Source organism: Gavia stellata, chromosome Z, assembly GCF_030936135.1.
Source record: "Gavia stellata isolate bGavSte3 chromosome Z, bGavSte3.hap2, whole genome shotgun sequence".
In the NCBI taxonomy this organism is placed as follows: Eukaryota; Metazoa; Chordata; class Aves; order Gaviiformes; family Gaviidae; genus Gavia; species Gavia stellata.
In genome coordinates, this window is record NC_082637.1 from 57,116,242 (window position 1) to 57,134,809 (window position 18,568).

Genomic DNA, 18,568 nt, shown 5'->3' on the forward strand with positions numbered 1-18,568 from the left:
CTCTGAGAGCCCTAGGCAATGGCTATGAGACTCTGGCACTTCTGCCTAACCTGGATCTGCAGTATAACATCAGGTTTCTTAAACTGCTACAAATATTAAAATTACACTTTTGGAAAGTGTGCAGTGAAGGTGCATTTATATTTAACCAGAAAAATCAATGAAGAAGCATTTGTATGACTTTTTGTTATTACACCCAATGCAGACCAGAGCATACAATTAGGGGACTTGAAATGAGAGTTCTCTTCAGGCAAATGTTGCATTTGAGGCTTAAAGCCAAGCTCATATTTTGTACCAAGTGTTGCAGGTGATTAACTTAGCTCTCTGGATGCAACTTTTGCAAAGTACAGAGCAAATCAGGATGTTAAACAACATAAGTGCCAGTAGGAAACTAAACCGTACAGGTGAACTATACAGTGCTATCTAATTTTACTTGCTTTCAGAAGGGTCTTTCTTCATTTGAAAAGAAAGGGTCAATGGGGTTCCATGCCAAGTGTACCTACTAATGAGCTGTTACTGTCGTAAGTCTCTGTATTGGGCTGTTGAGAAAAAGTTAACTTCAGAAATCTGCCCTAGAGTTACTATTTGTAAGAGTCCTGAAGTTACAAGCTTTACTGAGGGCCTTTTGCAAGATCGAAACAAGGCCGATGCTAAGCATTCTCGAAATCCGCCATCCCAACAGAGTGCAAGGCTCACTGGCTTATCTTGGCGGGGGTTTGGTTAGCCCTGGAAGATTCATTTATTATGGTGCACTAGAAATAAGTTGAAAAGGGACACAGGAAGTTAGGTGGATCTCCATTTTAAGAAAAGTTCTTCCATAGAAATGTCTTTCTTTTCTGTCAGTGGAAATGTGAGCATAACTGGGAATGGATGTGAGGGAGACTACTGGAAAGCACATGTTTAGGCTGACTGTCCCTTGGCTTCCAGCTTTGCAAACACACCAAACCATAGGACAACCTGTTGTGGCTGAGAGGTGATTCCCCACTGCCACAGTTACCTCCAGCACTGCAGCTACACAGTGTTTCCCCTTCAGATGGTGCTTATTGTCACTGCAGACCAAGGGAAACTAAACAACAAACTGCTAGTTTTGCTCATCTCTGGAATCTGGCTGGCAGACCCTGTAATGTCCTTTCCTTGAGCATAGCAGCCACAGCTGCTTCCGGATGTTTTCCCCAATACCCTGGCTTTTTGCTGTGGAGGTTTTGACTTTGAGGATGGTGGTCCACCGTTGGTCCATAAGACACCAGAAAGTGGTCCACAGAAGTGTTGCAAAAATGCACCTGTTCCATGCAGATATATTTGCTGGTTTTGAACATTCACACATTCACTCCCTTGAAGGTAAGGAAGCAAGGCAAATGGAGGAAAATAAGAGAAAAAAAAATTAATTAACATTCAAAATTTTGGCTAATTTTTATGCAGCTATGCTTGAGCACTCTTATAGCAACACTGTGCAGAATGATCCTTGAGATAAGAAACACTGGAGGAGCCTCAGATTAATAGAAGGTTGAGGAAACTTCTCCAGAGCATAATCATAAGTAAACTAAGTCCTCCCAAACACTCCAGATGGGCCAAGGACCCCACCCAAAGGGCCAGTTGACTTGCTTACTTCACTAGTTAACAGTTATATGTGTATTGTAAATATAGAACACCTTGTGGGGCATGCTGTGAGCCATCTCAGGCATGAATTGAGTGTGGTCACTGTCTTCCTGAGGCAAGTGTTTCAGCATAGACACCATTTTAAACTGTGTCCATTTCAGCTCTGCCATCCTTGGTGAGCAAGAGGGACAGTATCAAGAGCAGCAGAGGGAAATTTCTGTTTAGATGACAGCCCGTGCCTCGTATTGTCAAGATAAGCCTGGCTGAGAAATTAAAGAGGCCAAGAGTTGAGTAAAGCCATGATATTGTAGAGGGGTGATCAAAACTGCTGTTACTCTGTAATGGCCTTGATTTTTCAGTCTTTCCACATAAACTACAGATCTTCAAAGTCCATTTTTCAACAATTCTGCTACTTCAGTATTTCTTAGTTTCTATATATTTCTCAATTTCTATATATTTCTCAAGTGATCACATCTGTGTAAGGGTACTAGACCACCTTACCTGAAATTTTCATTTTCTGAAGCCTTTCGGCACCCAAAATTGTACTCTTTATGTGCTGACACCAAGCCTCCTAAATGGTATAAACAGATTTGAAAAATGCCATTGTCCATCTTCTGCTCAAGGCTAAAGAAGACAGTTTTTCACTGTAAACTGCTCAGTTAATGCTCATTAAATGCTAAATTTGCTATGACAGAATACTCTAATTAAGAAAGGACATTTTCTATACTTGTGAGACTCGAATCAGTTGTAGGATAACACTTTTACAGGAGCCATAGGACTTAACATCCCAAGTTCAAAATTGATTTTGCAGCCTGAGTACCACTGAAATGAGCCAAGATTTAGGATCCAAAGTGGATCCTAAGCCTCACGAAGAGACATAGCATCCCAGCCCCTCAAGAAGAATTGGCCGACATGTAGGTGTTCTGCTTTGTGATAGTTTGGGGGATTTTAGTTTGTTTTCAATTCAAATTACATGAAAAAGAAACTTTTTTAGAATTTCTTATTACCCACAGAACACATTTAATAAGAAAACTAAACAATGACTTAAGAAACACAGCACCTTGATGCTTCAGAGGTGAAATTGGTTGGTCTCCCTGGACTTCTCTGTTGCTGGGTCCTTCCCTGGTCAGGTACAAGGTCTCCACACAAACCTGCAACTTGCTTACCCCTCACTGGGCAGCACCATGTTCCCAGGCTACCCACCCGTCTAACTCTACAGAGTATCCACCACAAAATTTTGGGTGCCCAGCAGCTGTGGCACACCACTCATGAACACAGCATGCAGTCCTGGAGGACCTGTTCCAGCATTTCCAGGCGTCATACTCCTGTTCTGTAGACCTTGGCATGCTACAGTATATCCAATGAGTTGTAGTTGTAAGTCACTTTTTTGGAAAAAAACCTGCATCCCAAGCATTTTTTCTTCCAATACTGCCCCCACAAAAATCACAGCCAGAACGAAAACTGAGTTGTTAAAAATAATTATTGTATTTCTTCTTAGAGCACCTAGACAAATATTCAGTAGAAACCACACTGCATGTAAAAAGTATGCAACAATATTGGCTTAAACAGGAAAAGATCAAAAATAATGACCTGTTTATAAAATGAGAAGTGTTGGGATATTCTGCTTTCTTTTAATCAGGTCTAGGGAATATAGCTAGGAATACCAAAGATAAATAAGAGCTACATGACATCTAGGTTTGAATGAGAAATGCATGTTTCTTCAGCATGTTTTCCTCTTAGGGCTTTCAGCCAGAACGTATTCCCATTTTAAGTACCAACTTCCCATTGAATTATTTGAAATAGAAACTGCATGGTATGAATGACTTCCCCTAAAATTAAATTACATCCAGGTTAGGCATCTTACCTATAAGCAAGCATAAATATAGCAATATATATGCATGGGCATGTCATTAATTTTATTGAAGACTTAACCACGCTTTCTGTTCAACTAATGTATATCATTAGCAGTGTTCATGTAGGCATGTAATACTGGCTCTTTAGGAAGAGACCTGGATTGTTTCCAACTTACTTAACCCTTAAAACGTTACCGATTGGCAGGAAAGAATTGGCATTCCCCATGTGTATAAACTACATAAAAAATCCATTTGGTCAGAAAATTAGGATTGGATTAAATTTCACAGCACACAAGGACAAAGAAAGTGAGAGCTGCCATGGTTATGGTCTTGGCCCCGTGGGAAGGGTCTCCTAGGGTACCTGCCAGGGGGAAACGGGTGTTCCTCCTCACCCCCATCTGCTGGGGCCTGGGGGTGCTAATTTAGGCATGTGATCCGTGTAAACGGCATCAGCCCCCGCACCCCAGGGTGCATCCAGCCGGACAGCAGGTGTTCCGCTGAGGAAGCACAGCCGAAAAGCAGGGGGAAAAAGGTTGGCTACTCATTTTCCAGAAACGAGAGCCCTGCTGCAGTCAGTTTGCAAAGCTGAGAATGGCTCCCACTGCTGAGCAAACAGTCCCAGCCACCTCTGGGTTGCAACCCACAAGTGCAAGGAGCCGCATACCTGCGACAGGAGCAGGGCCAGAACGGAGGGCAATGCATGACCCGTTTGCAGGGGGATGCCGCCCCTTGTAAAGCATCCCTGTGCTCTCATGGTCCCATCTGAAAACAATCAGCTGTAGCCCCCTTCATCTCAATAAGATGGTTCCTGCTGAGTCACCTTCAGTATGGCTGTTCAGATCCCCCATATGTATTTTGGTGTGTAACCCTTGCAGAAGGTCTGATTATGTAGCTTAAAGAGGCACGCTTGAGCACTGCCCATGTAACCACACACCCCTTTGTCCTGTTTCATGTGCAGACACAGAATAGCCGTAATTCTCGTATGTGATTTATTTTTGAGTACAGTGTATTGCTCTTTTCTGAAACTTTTTCCTTTTTCTTTCTTTTTTGTCAACTTTCTGCATTGGCAGAGCATCTTGGGATTGAATTTATGGGTATGAACCAATCATTCCTTTTAGCCTGCAGATTTTAGAGCTTGAGAGATAAACCCCTTTTTATTTTTTTTCTCCACCTCCCCTTTTCAATTCCTAACCGATTTCTTTATGCTTTAGAAGGGATCATACAGCTATAACAACAACCCTTGTTAAAATGTTAGCAGAGATTAGTTCCCTAAAATGGTAATAGTGATAGGATATTCCATACCTAAGGAGTTCTAGGAATTACTAAAGTAATCATAACATAGTGTACATTCATTTTTCTGCTGTGTAATTTTGACTAGTTTTGACATTTGCTTTTGCTAAGTTCTTCTAGGGTTGCCAGATTTTGGAAACACTGAAAGCATTAAGCAAAATTACTAACTAGTCTATAAAAAAAGATAAGCTGTTATAGCCACTTAAAACTGCAAATTTACACTTTTGAGCTCTGGTTGCCAAGTAAGGTTTTATGTCTAAACCCACAGCTGGGTATGTAAATCAGATGCATACATATATGTGTAAATGATATGCATACATACATTCATTTCTATGTCTGTAAGTTAGAAGTGAACTGAAAGTTATTTAGGAACTTAAGTAGAGGTTTACAGTTAGACTTCAGATCCTCAAGTCAGCAAATATATTCAATATTTGTAATACCAAACTCATATTGCATGCAACCAAGAACATTGGCAGTGGGTACTATTTTCATACTTCAGCTTAAATATAATAGAAATAGATCGTATAAGTCCTCTTGATGAATAGACTATACTTATCTGACTAACATTTAGGAATCAGGGGTACAAATAATGCATCTCTTGACTAGGCTAACTTGGAATTCATGTCAGTTTTAGTTTGGAATCTCCTAAAATTCTTGGTAAATGAGAAGAACCAGACAGTGATGCTTTTCACACAGTTTTAGTTCATGTTCTTATTAAAAATGACCCCACAAAATGTCATTAGCTTAAGCTGTGAACTGTGGAAAACCGATTACAAGTCCAAATTTAAAAAATCTCTCATAACCCATCATTATTACTATTATTATTATTATCACAATATAATATTAATTCTTACTCATAGGTACTAGACTGTAGTAAAAGATGTATGGCTACATTGACATATGAGGAATTAAATTAAAATCTTTGAAAAACTGACTTGCAAATTTTGTTTTATATATGAAATTACATCAGCAGAACCACCTCTTGGAATGAAATTCTTTTAAAAATCCCCAGAGACCTGAAAGAAGAAAAACTTTAAAACAGAGCAAATTTAAGACCGTATATATCATCAATTATGTATAAATTAGGGTGATGTGAAATTAATTGCATAATGTGCATGTTTGAAAGGCTGCACATAGAGGGATTTAATATCTTGACTTAAGTATTATGTTGATTTGATTTTCCTAGCATTCTGCAGGGGGAAAAAAAATATATTCAAATGATTTTTAATACTTAACAGGCTAAAACCTTTTCTAAATTCTCACTGCACATACATTTGTCTACAGACTTTTCCCTAAGGCTGGTATTAATTTTTTTCAAGCTAGTTCGATGAGCACTGCAAACACAGCACATGTTATTTGGCTGGACGTCATTAACTGACTCTGTAAATGTTAACAACAGTGAAAGAGAGAGGGCAGTTTTGGGGCAAGACCCCGTATAACCGCAAGTGCCCCCCAGGAGTTCGGTCCCTGCTTCACAAAACTCTTCTGGCCTTAAACAAGGAGGCCAGGTCTCGTCCTTGAGGCACCACGCCACCTGCAGAGCCATGGCCAGGATCCCTGGACCGGACCAGCTGCCAGCATCCCCTGCCACCCACAGCGGCCCCCGGGCATCCCCCAATTGGCCCCCGCTGTCCCAAGTTTACATGGGAGCTTGCTGGTTTGCTGGGCAAGGCATGCCCAAACGTGCGTGCCTTTCCAGGCAGCCATTCCAGCCGTTCATGCTCACCATGTCAAGCTGGATCATCCTAAGGGCCTCATTTCGAAGGGTGTGGCAGGGAATTAAGGCAGTGAAAGCAGACCCAGAGGTTTACCTCTCCATGCCCCTCAAAGCCTACAGTCCCAGCAGACGTGCTGGTGTGAGAGGCATTGCTCAGGGCTGCAGCCACAGCCCTGCTCCCTCACTGCACCCCCCTCCCCTGCAGTGGGTGAGAGCCTAGGAGCATCCAACACACAAGTGATAAGCCTCAACGCCCTGGCAGCCTTAGCAAGGCCATCACCGGCCAGCTGCCCAGCCCATTTGCAACAGCCTCAGCCTGGAGTAAACCTCCTGGAGTCAGCGCAATTTTTCCCTGAGTATAAACAACCAAGCAGAATTTCTACTGTTAATTAATCTTCTTCCTCCTCTCCCTTCCCCTCCAAGAAAAACGGGTTCATATGTCCTTATTCATTTTGCTTTCACAAGCTAACAACTGACAGCATGACCAAAAAAAAAAAAGTAAAAATCATTTCAAATTTCCCCCTAAATTGCTTAGCACAATTCTCCTGTTTCCTGTGACATCCTTGTAATACACCATTTCTATGGCTAACTAATAAGCGCTTTCAGAAGGGGCAAAAATGGGAAGGGGATCAAGCGCCACTAACTAGCCTAGGTGAGGAGTTATGCTGTATGAGAAATCCCTTCACACTCTGCTTCAGACTTTTTTTCCCCCCCCAAGCATTTCTTCACTCTGTTTTTTCCAGTATCAAGCATGCTGTGCCAGGCCTGCAGTTGACTTCTCAACGCTTTAACCTTGTCTTTCCCTATATGTCACCTTCCTCTTTTTCTTTTTGTCCTCTTTTGGTTTGGTTTGGAGTTTCAGCCCTTTCTTCCTTCCCTTTTTTGACTTTCTGTTTTTGGAGTTGTATTTTTGTTTTCTTTAATACATTTTTGCAGCATCCTAGTTTTACCAAATTTCTTCACCCCTTCCTCCTCCCTTGTTAATAATCAGTGCTATTAATTTCGTCTGACAGTGCTCATGATCTGTTTTGGTTTACAGTGGGTGTGGCTTGTAGGACAAATTCGTTCCATGGTAAAGTGCATTGTATCAGAGAAATTAAGATTTCTTTTTGCTTTGTGGTTTGTTGCATGGAGTATTTGCCACTTGCCCACAGCAACTTTAAAACTAAACTAGATAAGCCCGGGAAACACATTGGAGGAATGACTGCTCCCTCTTCAGTAGGGAGCATTTTCTCCTGAACTGGTGTGGCATTTATGACAGCACATCATTTAAGTGCCTGAGCTTGGACAGAGACTCATGGCACATGTGAGGGACCATGGTGCAACACTGTACTTCCTGGTGAATTGCCCAACAAACCTTTTATGTTCATGTAAGTTCCTTCCAGCAGGAATAATGCTGGCATTTATCCCAAAAGTAGTGTGGAGCTATGCAGCTTTTATTAATTCATTTATTTTTAATCACCTGCTAGTATTCTGACTGTGGTCAATATTGCAGTCTGACCCAAGGCCACCCTCTGGTTTGGATCCTCCAGGGCGAGTTTTCTGGACTGTCTGCTTAATCAAAAATAAGAAAAGCTAGACACCCATTTTTGTCCTAAAAGCAGGAATTCAAATCCATATCCGTAAAGCATCAACACAGAATGCGCCTCTGTTTCAGCGCTCCTTACATAACGTTTCCCCGGCACAGCACATAGCGAGTCTCTCTGCCAAGCACGAGAGAGGCTGGAATGCATGGGTAGCTCCAACCCAAACATTACCAGTGCTACTAACGTCTTTATAATAGTGAAATATCTCTGATGAACGAGATCGTTAACAAGTTGTCCTCACTGAGCAAGCTTCACTCTAGATAGAGCAGTTCCTTTGTTGGAGAAAAGAGATGCAAGTAGAAACCCAGCATTTCTCTGATACAAGGTGCTGCTAGTTGTTGATAGTGCTGTGTTTTTGGAAGAGCACTGGAGAAAGAATCTGAATTTTATGACCAAGGCTCAAAACCTATCTTCAATTCCATTGGTAATATAACTACAAGCCAAGCTCATGTCTCAAATGTAGAAGGGTATCTTGGAATCTCTTCTGTAAAGACAACTGAGATATAAATTGACATGGGGCAGAGGGATATTGGATATGAAAACAATCCAAAAAAGAGAATAAGAAAATAAATTTCTCTTACGGCCCGTAAAATTGGCCTTCATTCCAGCTGTCTTTGCAGAGTAAAACTTCCAAAGCATTTGCAAATTCATGTTATTACCTTAGTGCATTGCATTTTTATTTCCAGCAAATGCTGAGTGTTTGTCAATTGTGAAGTTGTTTCTTAGGTATTATTCTTGTTGACTTAAAAAAAAAAAAAAAAGATTACTTTTGACTGTAATTTTACGGATGATTGCTCTTCCCCAGTACTGTGTTAAGAGCTTATGGTGTAGTGCTGTTCTCCTTGCAGTCAATAATGAATCTGCCTGAAGTGTGGTGACTGTGTTTTGGTGTGGCTGTGTGAATCTGTGCAGTGGTTTGTAGCATGCCAGCTGTTGACTGTGTGTTCTTTGCTTAGCCATCCTCCATGTTGTGACCTTCTCTGTTTTTGTCCCTTTCTAGAAGCTGAGGAACTGTACCAGAAACGGGTGCTGACCATAACTGGCATTTGCATTGCTCTTCTAGTAGTTGGCATCATGTGTGTGGTGGCCTACTGCAAAACCAAGTAAACTTTTCTCTTCTTTTTTATAACTGTGGTTGTTGGTCAGGGCCTTCCAGTTGACTGTAGCTTCTACTCCTCTGGGCATAAGGCTGTATCTGGGTTTCTCCAGAGCTGAGTGAAGAGACAAACATGTGGCCAGCTTGCTCTGGTCCAAACCAGATGGGTGCAGGTCTCCGTGTCCATCAGCAGTGCAAAAATAAGATGGGTATCTGAAAGGTTTCTCACCCTTCCAATGTGACTCGAGCAAATTTCACTGACTTGGAATTCTTTATTACCCATTCCAGCTGGTTTCCCCAGCTGGAAAGGAACAAACCCCAACACTGGCACCGTGTTGCTCTCCAGCAGTAAATTTTACGTATCAGTCTAGTTTGTTTGTACTTGAGGCAAGATTAACGGTGCTAGAAGTTACTAAATACCAAAGGCCAAAGAACTGAATGTGAAAGTGCTCCCAATGCAAAAGTAGACACTTAAATGCATTCTGTGAGTCTCTGTAAATTACTGGGGGTGACTCTCAAATATGCATGAGGCACTCTGGACCATAAATTACACTGAACATCAGCAGGATTTGTGCTGCCAAAACTTCTGGGTTCTCTTATAAATCTCCCCACCAAAACACAGAAAACCCTTATCATAAATCTTCCACATTTGTATAAATCTGATTTACTGTTGCAGGGCCTGATTGGCAGTTGGGTTGTTGGTTTTCCTTGTAAGCTCCACCAATAATGGATGTGTTAAAAGGGAGGGAGGAAGGGAATCATCTGCCCCACTCAGTGAGAATTCAGCCATACACACACACTGCTCCCACCCACAGCCTTGTGTCAGTGGTCAGTGGGGAACGACTGAAACAGTAATAAAGAATCACATCAATTACTGCCTTTAGAAATTACAAATGGCAAACCAGGGCAGCTAAACAGTATCTTTTCTGGTCCAAAGTTCATAGAAATCAGCCAAGATATCCCCATGAATTTCAACAAACATTTAGTCACTGTCCTGAAGCACAGTTTTCTATATAAAAGGCACCCAGAATCCATCAGGGGTCTGGATGCTTTATCACAGTTTGTCCCAGACGTCAGCGATCACTGCCAGCCAAAAGTGAAATGTATTCAAACACAGCTGATGGGAGTGAAAGTGAGCTGCCAGTTCATGGCCCTCCAAATGCAGCAGTGATGCCTGACTGCTATCTGTGAGATGTTCCCCACATACTCTTTCCTCCTAATAGGGGAAAACCCTCCCCCAGGGGAAAACTGGGGGAAATCCTGGAATGGTTTTGGGAGAATGCACTAAATAAAATGTAATGGCTTAGATTTTGTTGGTGTCCTTGCAAGAGATACTGCTGGTCAAATGCTAAGGCAGTATCGTCTGACACTGAGTTTTAATTCAGAGGTGCTTTATTTGCAAGTAATTTACATTAAGGGAAAGGCTTGTCAGAGTAATTGAAGTACACATTACCTTTCCCATTATTCTTTCTTCTTAGTTTCCTGGAGTAATTTCTATTTTTAGTCAGTGTCCTTTTACTAGAGGACAAACGGCACACATGGAAGCATGCAAAATGCAAGTACATTGATCACTGAAGGTAGGAAGTAATGCTGTTTCCTAAGGACAGATTCCCGGTCAATATACGCCAAGATCTCACACCCATAGATGATGAACTCAAACTCCCTCTAGAACCCACTTTTTCTACCATGTCAGGGGTCTCGGGTTGTCCTCAGCTCCCAAGGTCTCCAAAGTCTCATGAAGGGGTTTTGTGAAATCAGGTTAAACCCTTGTCTGTGTTGCTTCTCAGCCCAGGCAGGTCTTTGCGTAGCTGGTCAGTTATCTCCTGGCACTGCACTCTCCTTTTGCCTTAACCACCTGTGTGTCCTAAGATGATGCCTGCTTATCCTCAAGACACAAAGCCCACATGGATCAGGGATTGTGTCCTGCTGAGACAAGAGCATTTCCAAGGCAGCCGTGTCTGCTTATACCATTCGCGTGGAGTGACATAAATTAAACGTCTTCCACATACACACAGAGAAAAGAAGTAAAATGCAGTGTGTCAAGTCATGTTTTCTTTGTCTTTAAGCTTCCCTGGCTATCAAGCTTCAACATATTTATTGTTTTCCCTCCCCCTTTCTTTTTGGAAAGCTTGGAATAGTCCCCTTGAGTTCAAAACAAGATTGAAAATGGTTATATCTTACACTGTCCTAGCCTGCCAAAACCATCTGCACTTCCGCATACAGCTTAGGGAATTGTGTGTATTTTAGCTCTTGCCACAGCCAAGGTCATATGCACTCTGCAGTGCATTGGAGCCGGCATACTTCCTTCATTTTCCTGGACTCTGTGGCAGGATGGTGGAAGTTCTCCAGTATAATCAGACAAAACTGGGGAATATTGATAAATTAAGTCTGAAATTGAATAGCTCTGTCCCTAGTTATTTATTTTGGTGTTCTATTTAGTGCATTCTGCATGGCCTTCACAGTGCCAGGTTTTACTATGCTGCAAGTTTTGTTACTGACAGCTTGTAATTATCTCCTGAAAAGTTCTCTTGAGGAGAGCTGGAAGCATTAGCAACTGGGGAAGGAGCAGCTGAGGACGGGGCACAGTAGAAGCATCAAAGTCAGCTGGACACCATGCCATTAGTACATGTGCTTGATGGATGGGTCTAGTGAATGCATTAGTAGCCCTGGCATCCACCTGGTAATCATTAGGTTCCAGAGTTAATGTGATGTTGTTGTAATGAAACTTTCCAGAGCTGCCAGGATGGCTGCAGGCTCAGACATACCTCACACACTCACTCACTCTGGATTTCTGGGGCTTCCTTCTACACCCTTCGCTTTTTTAACACATTTATGCATTTGGAGTGCACTGTTGAGGTAGGGGACACATCCCACAAAAAAATGTGGCACATCACAAAGATTGTGGCACGCGCCGTGTTTTCCAAGGGCTGCAAGCAAGCCCTGAGGCGAAGCCACCTTGTCTCCCTGTGGTGAATGGAGAAGCGTAACCTGGTGGGCTGTACAAAACCTGGCCATGTCTGTGGTGAGAGTGTCAGGGTGGCTGGGTTTAAATCCCTCCACGCTCCCTTTCGAATGCGGAAAAGAGCTCCTCTTGAGAGGGAGCATGGCTTAGAAATGGCTTCCCTCTTCCTTGTACTTTTTCTGGTCCCTCTGTGGCCTGCTGACTCCTGGAAGTGTTTCTACACATCCTTCCCCCTCTGCAGGTCCCCACAGCTCCAGCTGCAATTAGAACTGCGGTCTTCAGAGTTACTCTGAGATCTCGCAGTGGTGGGGAAAGTGCTGGCAAAAAAAGTGATATTATATTATGATCATCATCATTAACATGCTGAAAGGTGCAGCTGCTTTTCCTTTGCCTATTAAAATAATTTCCGTGTTTCGTGCATAGGAAACAGAGGAAAAAGTTGCACGACCGCCTTCGGCAGAGCCTACGCTCAGAAAGGAACAATGTGATAAATATGGCCAACGGGCCACACCACCCCAACCCGCCACCAGATAACGTCCAGCTGGTGAACGTAAGTTTTACTGCCCACGTTTCAGCCTAGGCTGCCAGTACCACAGCAAAGCTCGCCCCGCAGCGTTTAAACTTCTACCTGCCACAGGCTGGTGTCTGAATTCTTTTGGCTTTCTGCACCCAGAAATAATTAGGGACTTTGCAAAAAATATGCAGTAAAAGGAGATATGTTTCTGCAGATGGCCAGTTTACTGGGGCATGCTACAGTGCTGCAGCTGTGCAGCTAGGACACCAAAAGCAAGAAAAACACCTCAGAAAAAAATACTAACATCTCTGCAGCAGGGCTAAGTGCTGCAGGGATCAATTTCTTCAAACACACATGTCTTGCTCTTCCTACTGCCCCTGGCCTGATGGTTGGTTAATAGGGAGAGGCCCCTCAGATCAGGAATGTGACATTACGAACTCAGGGGTAAAAGTCTGAATGAAGATCTCACCTGGACAGTAGCAGTGGCTGGGGAGATGGGGCTGGGGCAGATACCCCACCAGCATCCCCCAGCCATTTGTCAGAGAGGAGCAGACAGTTACTTTTCAACTAACCCCATGGCCAAGCCCCTTGGCCTTAGAGGCCAGGGCTCATGCTGCCTGTAGCCTCCTCTCCTCCATTTCCCAGGGAAGTCTGGTGCCCAGAGGGAACAGTGGTTTCCTGCTGCCTCAAGCCATCCCCACTCTCCTCCTCCACTATATATATTCATCTTCACTATATATGTTCATGACAGCTCATTGCAGAGGTGAGCCCTGGCTCCGCTAAGTCAATGGCAGCACTCCCACTGACCTTGGTTAAGGCCAAGCCACCTTTTCAGAAGTGCTTAGCTTCCAATATTTCCCCTCAAAAGACCTAAATACATGGTCAGATTATTAAGAGAGCAGAAACCAGGAGTTCCCACTGAGAAAAATGGAGAGTCCTACAAGCAACCGCATTGGAGGGGTTCCAGATGAAAGCTGTGTGGGAGGTTGGTCATTGCACACCTCCAGACCCATCTCAGGAGGCTTTGGCCCATTCTGCAGATCATCCCCTGATGAACAGGTCTGCCCTGGTGCTTGCATCCATGGGCACTGAAAATAGCCATTTCCTGCCCAGATTCTTATCCCGCAGTGAACAATTGCTACTGCTAACTACCGCTGGTTAGCAGTAAAGGAGGGATTGCCTTTTCAGGTCTCTATCCATGAGGACTCTCATTCCCTTGTTAAATACATATAGGTTCATAGGATCATAGAATCATAGAATATCTCAAGTTGGAAGGAACTCATAAGGATCATCGAATCCAACTCCCTGTTCCTCACAGAACTACCTAAAATTAAGCCATATGACTAAGAGCATCCTCCAGATGCTCCTTGAACTCAGACAAGCTTGGTGCCATGGGGATCCTGTTCCACTGACCGACCACCCTCTCAGTGAAGGACCTTTTCCTCATGTCTGTTGGTTGTAGTCCAATTGGGATGCAGACCTTTGCTAATTTCCTCATTTGTTTCCTCCTACTTTGAGTTTAGATGGGGTATGTATGCAGAGGTGGACATGAATGTGCTCAAGTGTGTCAGTGTGGTTTCTGCCTGTATTTAAGTAAGTGACAAAGTTTGTGCTTTGGCACGTGTAAAAACCTTTGACTTGGGTGGGAGCGGGGAGGGATTGGAAATTATGTCTGCAAATGTGCTGTGAATTACAGTTTGTAAACCTGAGGTTTGCCTGGTTTTTTTCAGCAGTACGTTTCAAAAAATGTAATCTCCAGTGAGCATGTCATCGAGCGAGAAACAGAGACCTCATTTTCTACGAGCCATTACACCTCAACAACACATCACTCCGTGACAGTCACCCAGACACCCAGCCAAAGGTACTGGAGGGGGAAGGCAAACAGCACCTGTAATAGCTGATCTGTTACTGTTGCAAAACCTGAAGGATGTGTAAAAAAAAAACCCAGAAGAATCTATGCTCCCTTCGTAGTGTTTTCTTTTTAAGACTAACAATATTTGATGTTATGTCACCTAACTAATTATCTTTCCAGGAATTTACAAAGAGCTTTATTGACTGAATGGCATTCCAATACTGTTACAGTGAACTTTAGTATATGCAAATTGCTAAATCAGTGACAGTCCTGGTGACTGGAAAGCCCTCCTTCCCTCTCCTTGTATCCACACATGCAAAATCATCTTGATGCATGTGGATTCATACAATTCACAAAATGCTGCAGCCCCAGTTACCAACCCGAAGGTTACGCTGCACATCCCGAGCAGCAACAGAGCCCTTCCTTTTCCCCAGCTAAACTTCTGCTCATCTGCATTTGCCACCGAAGCACCCTCTCATGCTCCCCTCCCTTCTTCTCCTTTCCTGGTTGCTGCTCTCCAGCTGGAGTAATGGCCACACTGAAAGCATCCTCTCCGAAAGCCACTCAGTGCTCGTCAGCTCCTCCTTGGAGAACAGCAGGCACACCAGCCCAGTGGGGCCCCGGGGCCGCCTCAATGGCATTGGCGGGCCACGGGAAGGCAACAGCTTCCTCCGGCATGCAAGAGAGACCCCTGACTCCTACCGAGACTCTCCTCACAGTGAAAGGTAGGACACACCTCCTGATTGCTTTCAGCTGGCAAGGCCTGGTATTCCCAGATGGTTTCAAAGCTTGGGAGCACAGGAGGAAACCCAGCAATGCAGCTGTTCATGTAGGGCGTACATCTCCTCATTTGTAAAGGTGGAGAGCTTGGTAGTAGTTTAAAATCTACCAAAAGCATTCCTTCCCTTCTTGCCTCTGCTGGATTTATTCCTAGTAGCCAGCAGTTTGCATTTTGATAAGCTTCACTGAAGTAATTTGTCAGAAATTTCCATTGTAAAGTAAAAATGGATCTTTGCCCGATTATCAGTTACTTAAAAGAAGCTAGTGAGAAAACTGAGGGATTTTGTGAGACACAAAAGGTAGGGAGAAAGCAATGTATTGATCCATAGGAGGAGGGTACTAAGGATTCCTAAGCAGTATGGGAATTCTGCCACCACCTAATTTCTAGGGGATTCCAGCTCCTAAACCTGTTCTCTCTTTTGAAAATTCCCCTTGACACTTTATTAAATAAAAGCAAGGAACACAAAGCACAAGCCAGAGGAATCCAGGTCATTATTATATCAGGAGTAGATAGAAATAAAGCTGGCCAGTTTTCCCACAAAGTAATTTTTTCTCAGAAAATTCTGGTTCATCAGTACCTAAGGTCTGTCTTGAAGTGCATCAGTTACAAGAAAATTTTTACTGAAAAAGTATTCTCAGCTTTAGGCTAGGATTTTATTTCAGGAGCATGGGAGGGCCCCAGAGTAGCAAAAGAAAGACTGAGAAGAAACAATCAGAGGCAGAAGAAAAGGAAGACAAAGGGTTACTGGACCAATTCTCTAGGCATTATGAAATCACAAGGGACTTGATTTCATGGGGTGTCCATGATGTCAAAAATGCAGCCAGGCAATCCCCAAGGAGACCAAGTTGTGTAGGAGACAAATTGCTGTTTCCAGAAAAATTAATGTGCAAGTACAGCAGAAGTCATTTCTGTGGTACCTCCCTCTGCTACACAAAGAACAACTGCTTAGCAGTGGGATAAGGCACCACGGCTGAGGGCTGTCTGAATAAGGCCTGTAGGACCACTAAGGATAGTGAACCGGTTCTTTCCTTGTAGCAAAGTTATCTGTTATTTACCATGGAATTTAATTTCAGAGTATGTGGCTCACATGACATAAACAGCCATGGCCCCAATCCAGCAGAGCACTTCAACAAGATTAACTTTTAATCACGCAAGTAGCCCCGTTGAAATCAGTGGGATTACTCACACGGGTAGGGCTCAGTGTGTGCTTAAGTGCTCTGCTGGATCAGGACCTACAGCAGTAAATACCACATTGTCTCTTGCCTGGGAACTGTACAGGACACACGGACACACACCCACCAATGGCGAGTATTACAGCTTATTATGTTTGGGCATCTGAGTGTGAGAAGCAAAGATCATTCGCACTGTCTACCGGCATTGCCTGGGACACCCGGAGCATCATTCCGATATGAGCTGTTTAGATTTTAGCAGGGCAGGGAAGGAGCGTGTGCCTTTCCATTTCAATAAGAAGAAAGAAGCTGTTTCATCAATTATTGTATTTCTTGAAGATTATGCTACAGGTGAAAAGCAGCAACATTTCTGTGATAATTCACCAGACATTGATAGCCTAGCCTGTGCCTAAAACAACCGTGAATTTGGAAAGCAGAAGATAGTTCCGTGGGCATTAAATTAGGCCTTATCTATTTTTATCAAACAGGAAATACATGGCAGATTATTTCTGAGATGGATTGTGTGTGTGTTTGTAAGGAGGAAAATAAGAGTTATTTGCAAATAAAAATGACTGAAACATAAAGGAATGTATGAGCTGACAAATTACTTCCTGAAGCCATCAAATGTTGCAGTGCTGTGAATTGGTAGATAAAGGCTGTGCTCCCTTCAACCTCCAGTCCTCCAGCTCCTTCACAATTTTGAAATTAAATAGAAGAGACGTTATGAGGGGTTCTTTCGCATTACCCCATCCCTTTGTTGGATCACATGCCCTGACACCCATTTACACGAGCAGAAGACCCAAGCACCTATACTTTGGAAAGTCCTTAGCCATCTTACAGGAGGGAAGATAAAAAACCCACCATCTCTGCACGAAAGGCTGGGCTATATGATGAAGTTGCCAGCGTGTAACTAGTTCATGCTTGTTGGCTGGCTGGCTGTGGATACACTCTGATCCCCTTTCACTGAGCCAGTATGGTTTACCTTTTGTTGGCTGTGAAGCTGGATAAATCCAGCCTTTTAACCTTCCTTTCGGGATGGGCTAGAGCTGCATGTGTTCAGCTCCTGTGCCTCAGCTTGTGGGCAGCAGCTTGTTAGCACTGCCCCATTATGGTGTGGGGGAATACACAATGCTCGCAACCTTTCCCCATCTCTTTTCTTCAGGTATGTCTCAGCTATGACCACACCAGCTCGCATGTCACCTGTCGATTTCCACACTCCGACTTCTCCCAAGTCCCCCCCCTCCAAAATGTCGCCACTGGCTTCCAGCTTGACCGTCTCTATCCCTTCGGTGGCGGTGAGTCCCTTCATAGAAGAGGAGCGACCGCTGCTCCTGGTGACCCCGCCACAGCTACGTGAGAAGTACGACCACCACCTTCAGCAGTTCAACTCCTTCCACCATAATCCTGCCCACGAGAGCAACAGCCTGCCGCCAAGTCCTCTGCGGATAGTGGAGGACGAGGAGTATGAGACCACACAGGAGTACGAACCAGCACAGGAGCCTCCAAAGAAACTCACCAACAGCCGAAGGGTCAAAAGAACAAAGCCCAATGGCCACATTTCCAGCAGGGTGGAAGTGGACTCCGGCACGAGCTCTGAGAGCAGCAGCTCTGAGACCGAAACCGAAGATGAAAGAATAGGTGAGGCTACACCATTCCTGAGCATACCGAACCCCATGGTGACCAGTCTGGAGCCGGCCGCTGCGTACCGGCTGGCTGAAAGCAGGACTAACCCAGCAAATCGCTTCTCCACACCAGAAGATTTGCAAGCAAGGTTGTCCAGTGTGATAGCTAACCAAGACCCTATTGCTGTATAAAACATAAACCACATAGATTCACATGTAAAACTTTATTTTATATAACGAAGTATTCCACCTTTAAATTAAACAATTTATTTTATTTTAGCAATTCCGCTGATAGAAAACAGGAGAGGAAAAGAAAAAACTTTTATAAATTAAATATACGTATGTACAAATGTGTTATGTGCCATATGTAGCAATTTTTTACAGTATTTCAAAAATGGGGAAAGATATCAATGGTGCCTTTATGTTATGTTACGTTGAGAGCAAGTTTTGTACAGTTACAATGATTGCTGTCCCATAGTATTTTGCAAAACCTTCTAGTCCTCAGTTGTCCCAGCTTTTTTGTGCACTGCATT

At 43.5% G+C, this 18,568-nt stretch overlaps 1 protein-coding gene across 3 annotated transcripts in view; it reads left to right on the forward strand.

The window, feature by feature from the left end:
- NRG1 (neuregulin 1) overlaps positions 1 to 18,227 on the forward strand; it is a 100,942-nt gene extending 82,715 nt beyond the window's left edge. For 2 of the 3 annotated variants that reach the window (XM_059833785.1, XM_009819697.2), the window contains exons 4-9: positions 4,517 to 4,540; positions 9,040 to 9,142; positions 12,521 to 12,647; positions 14,342 to 14,472; positions 14,985 to 15,188; positions 17,576 to 18,227. In XM_059833785.1, coding sequence (XP_059689768.1) covers positions 4,517 to 4,540; positions 9,040 to 9,142; positions 12,521 to 12,647; positions 14,342 to 14,472; positions 14,985 to 15,188; positions 17,576 to 18,227 — 1,241 coding nt within the window. The remainder of the gene's footprint in view (positions 1 to 4,516; positions 4,541 to 9,039; positions 9,143 to 12,520; positions 12,648 to 14,341; positions 14,473 to 14,984; positions 15,189 to 17,575) is intronic. The other variant, XM_009819698.2, reaches the window with a different exon arrangement.
- The last annotated feature ends 341 nt before the right edge of the window (positions 18,228 to 18,568 follow it).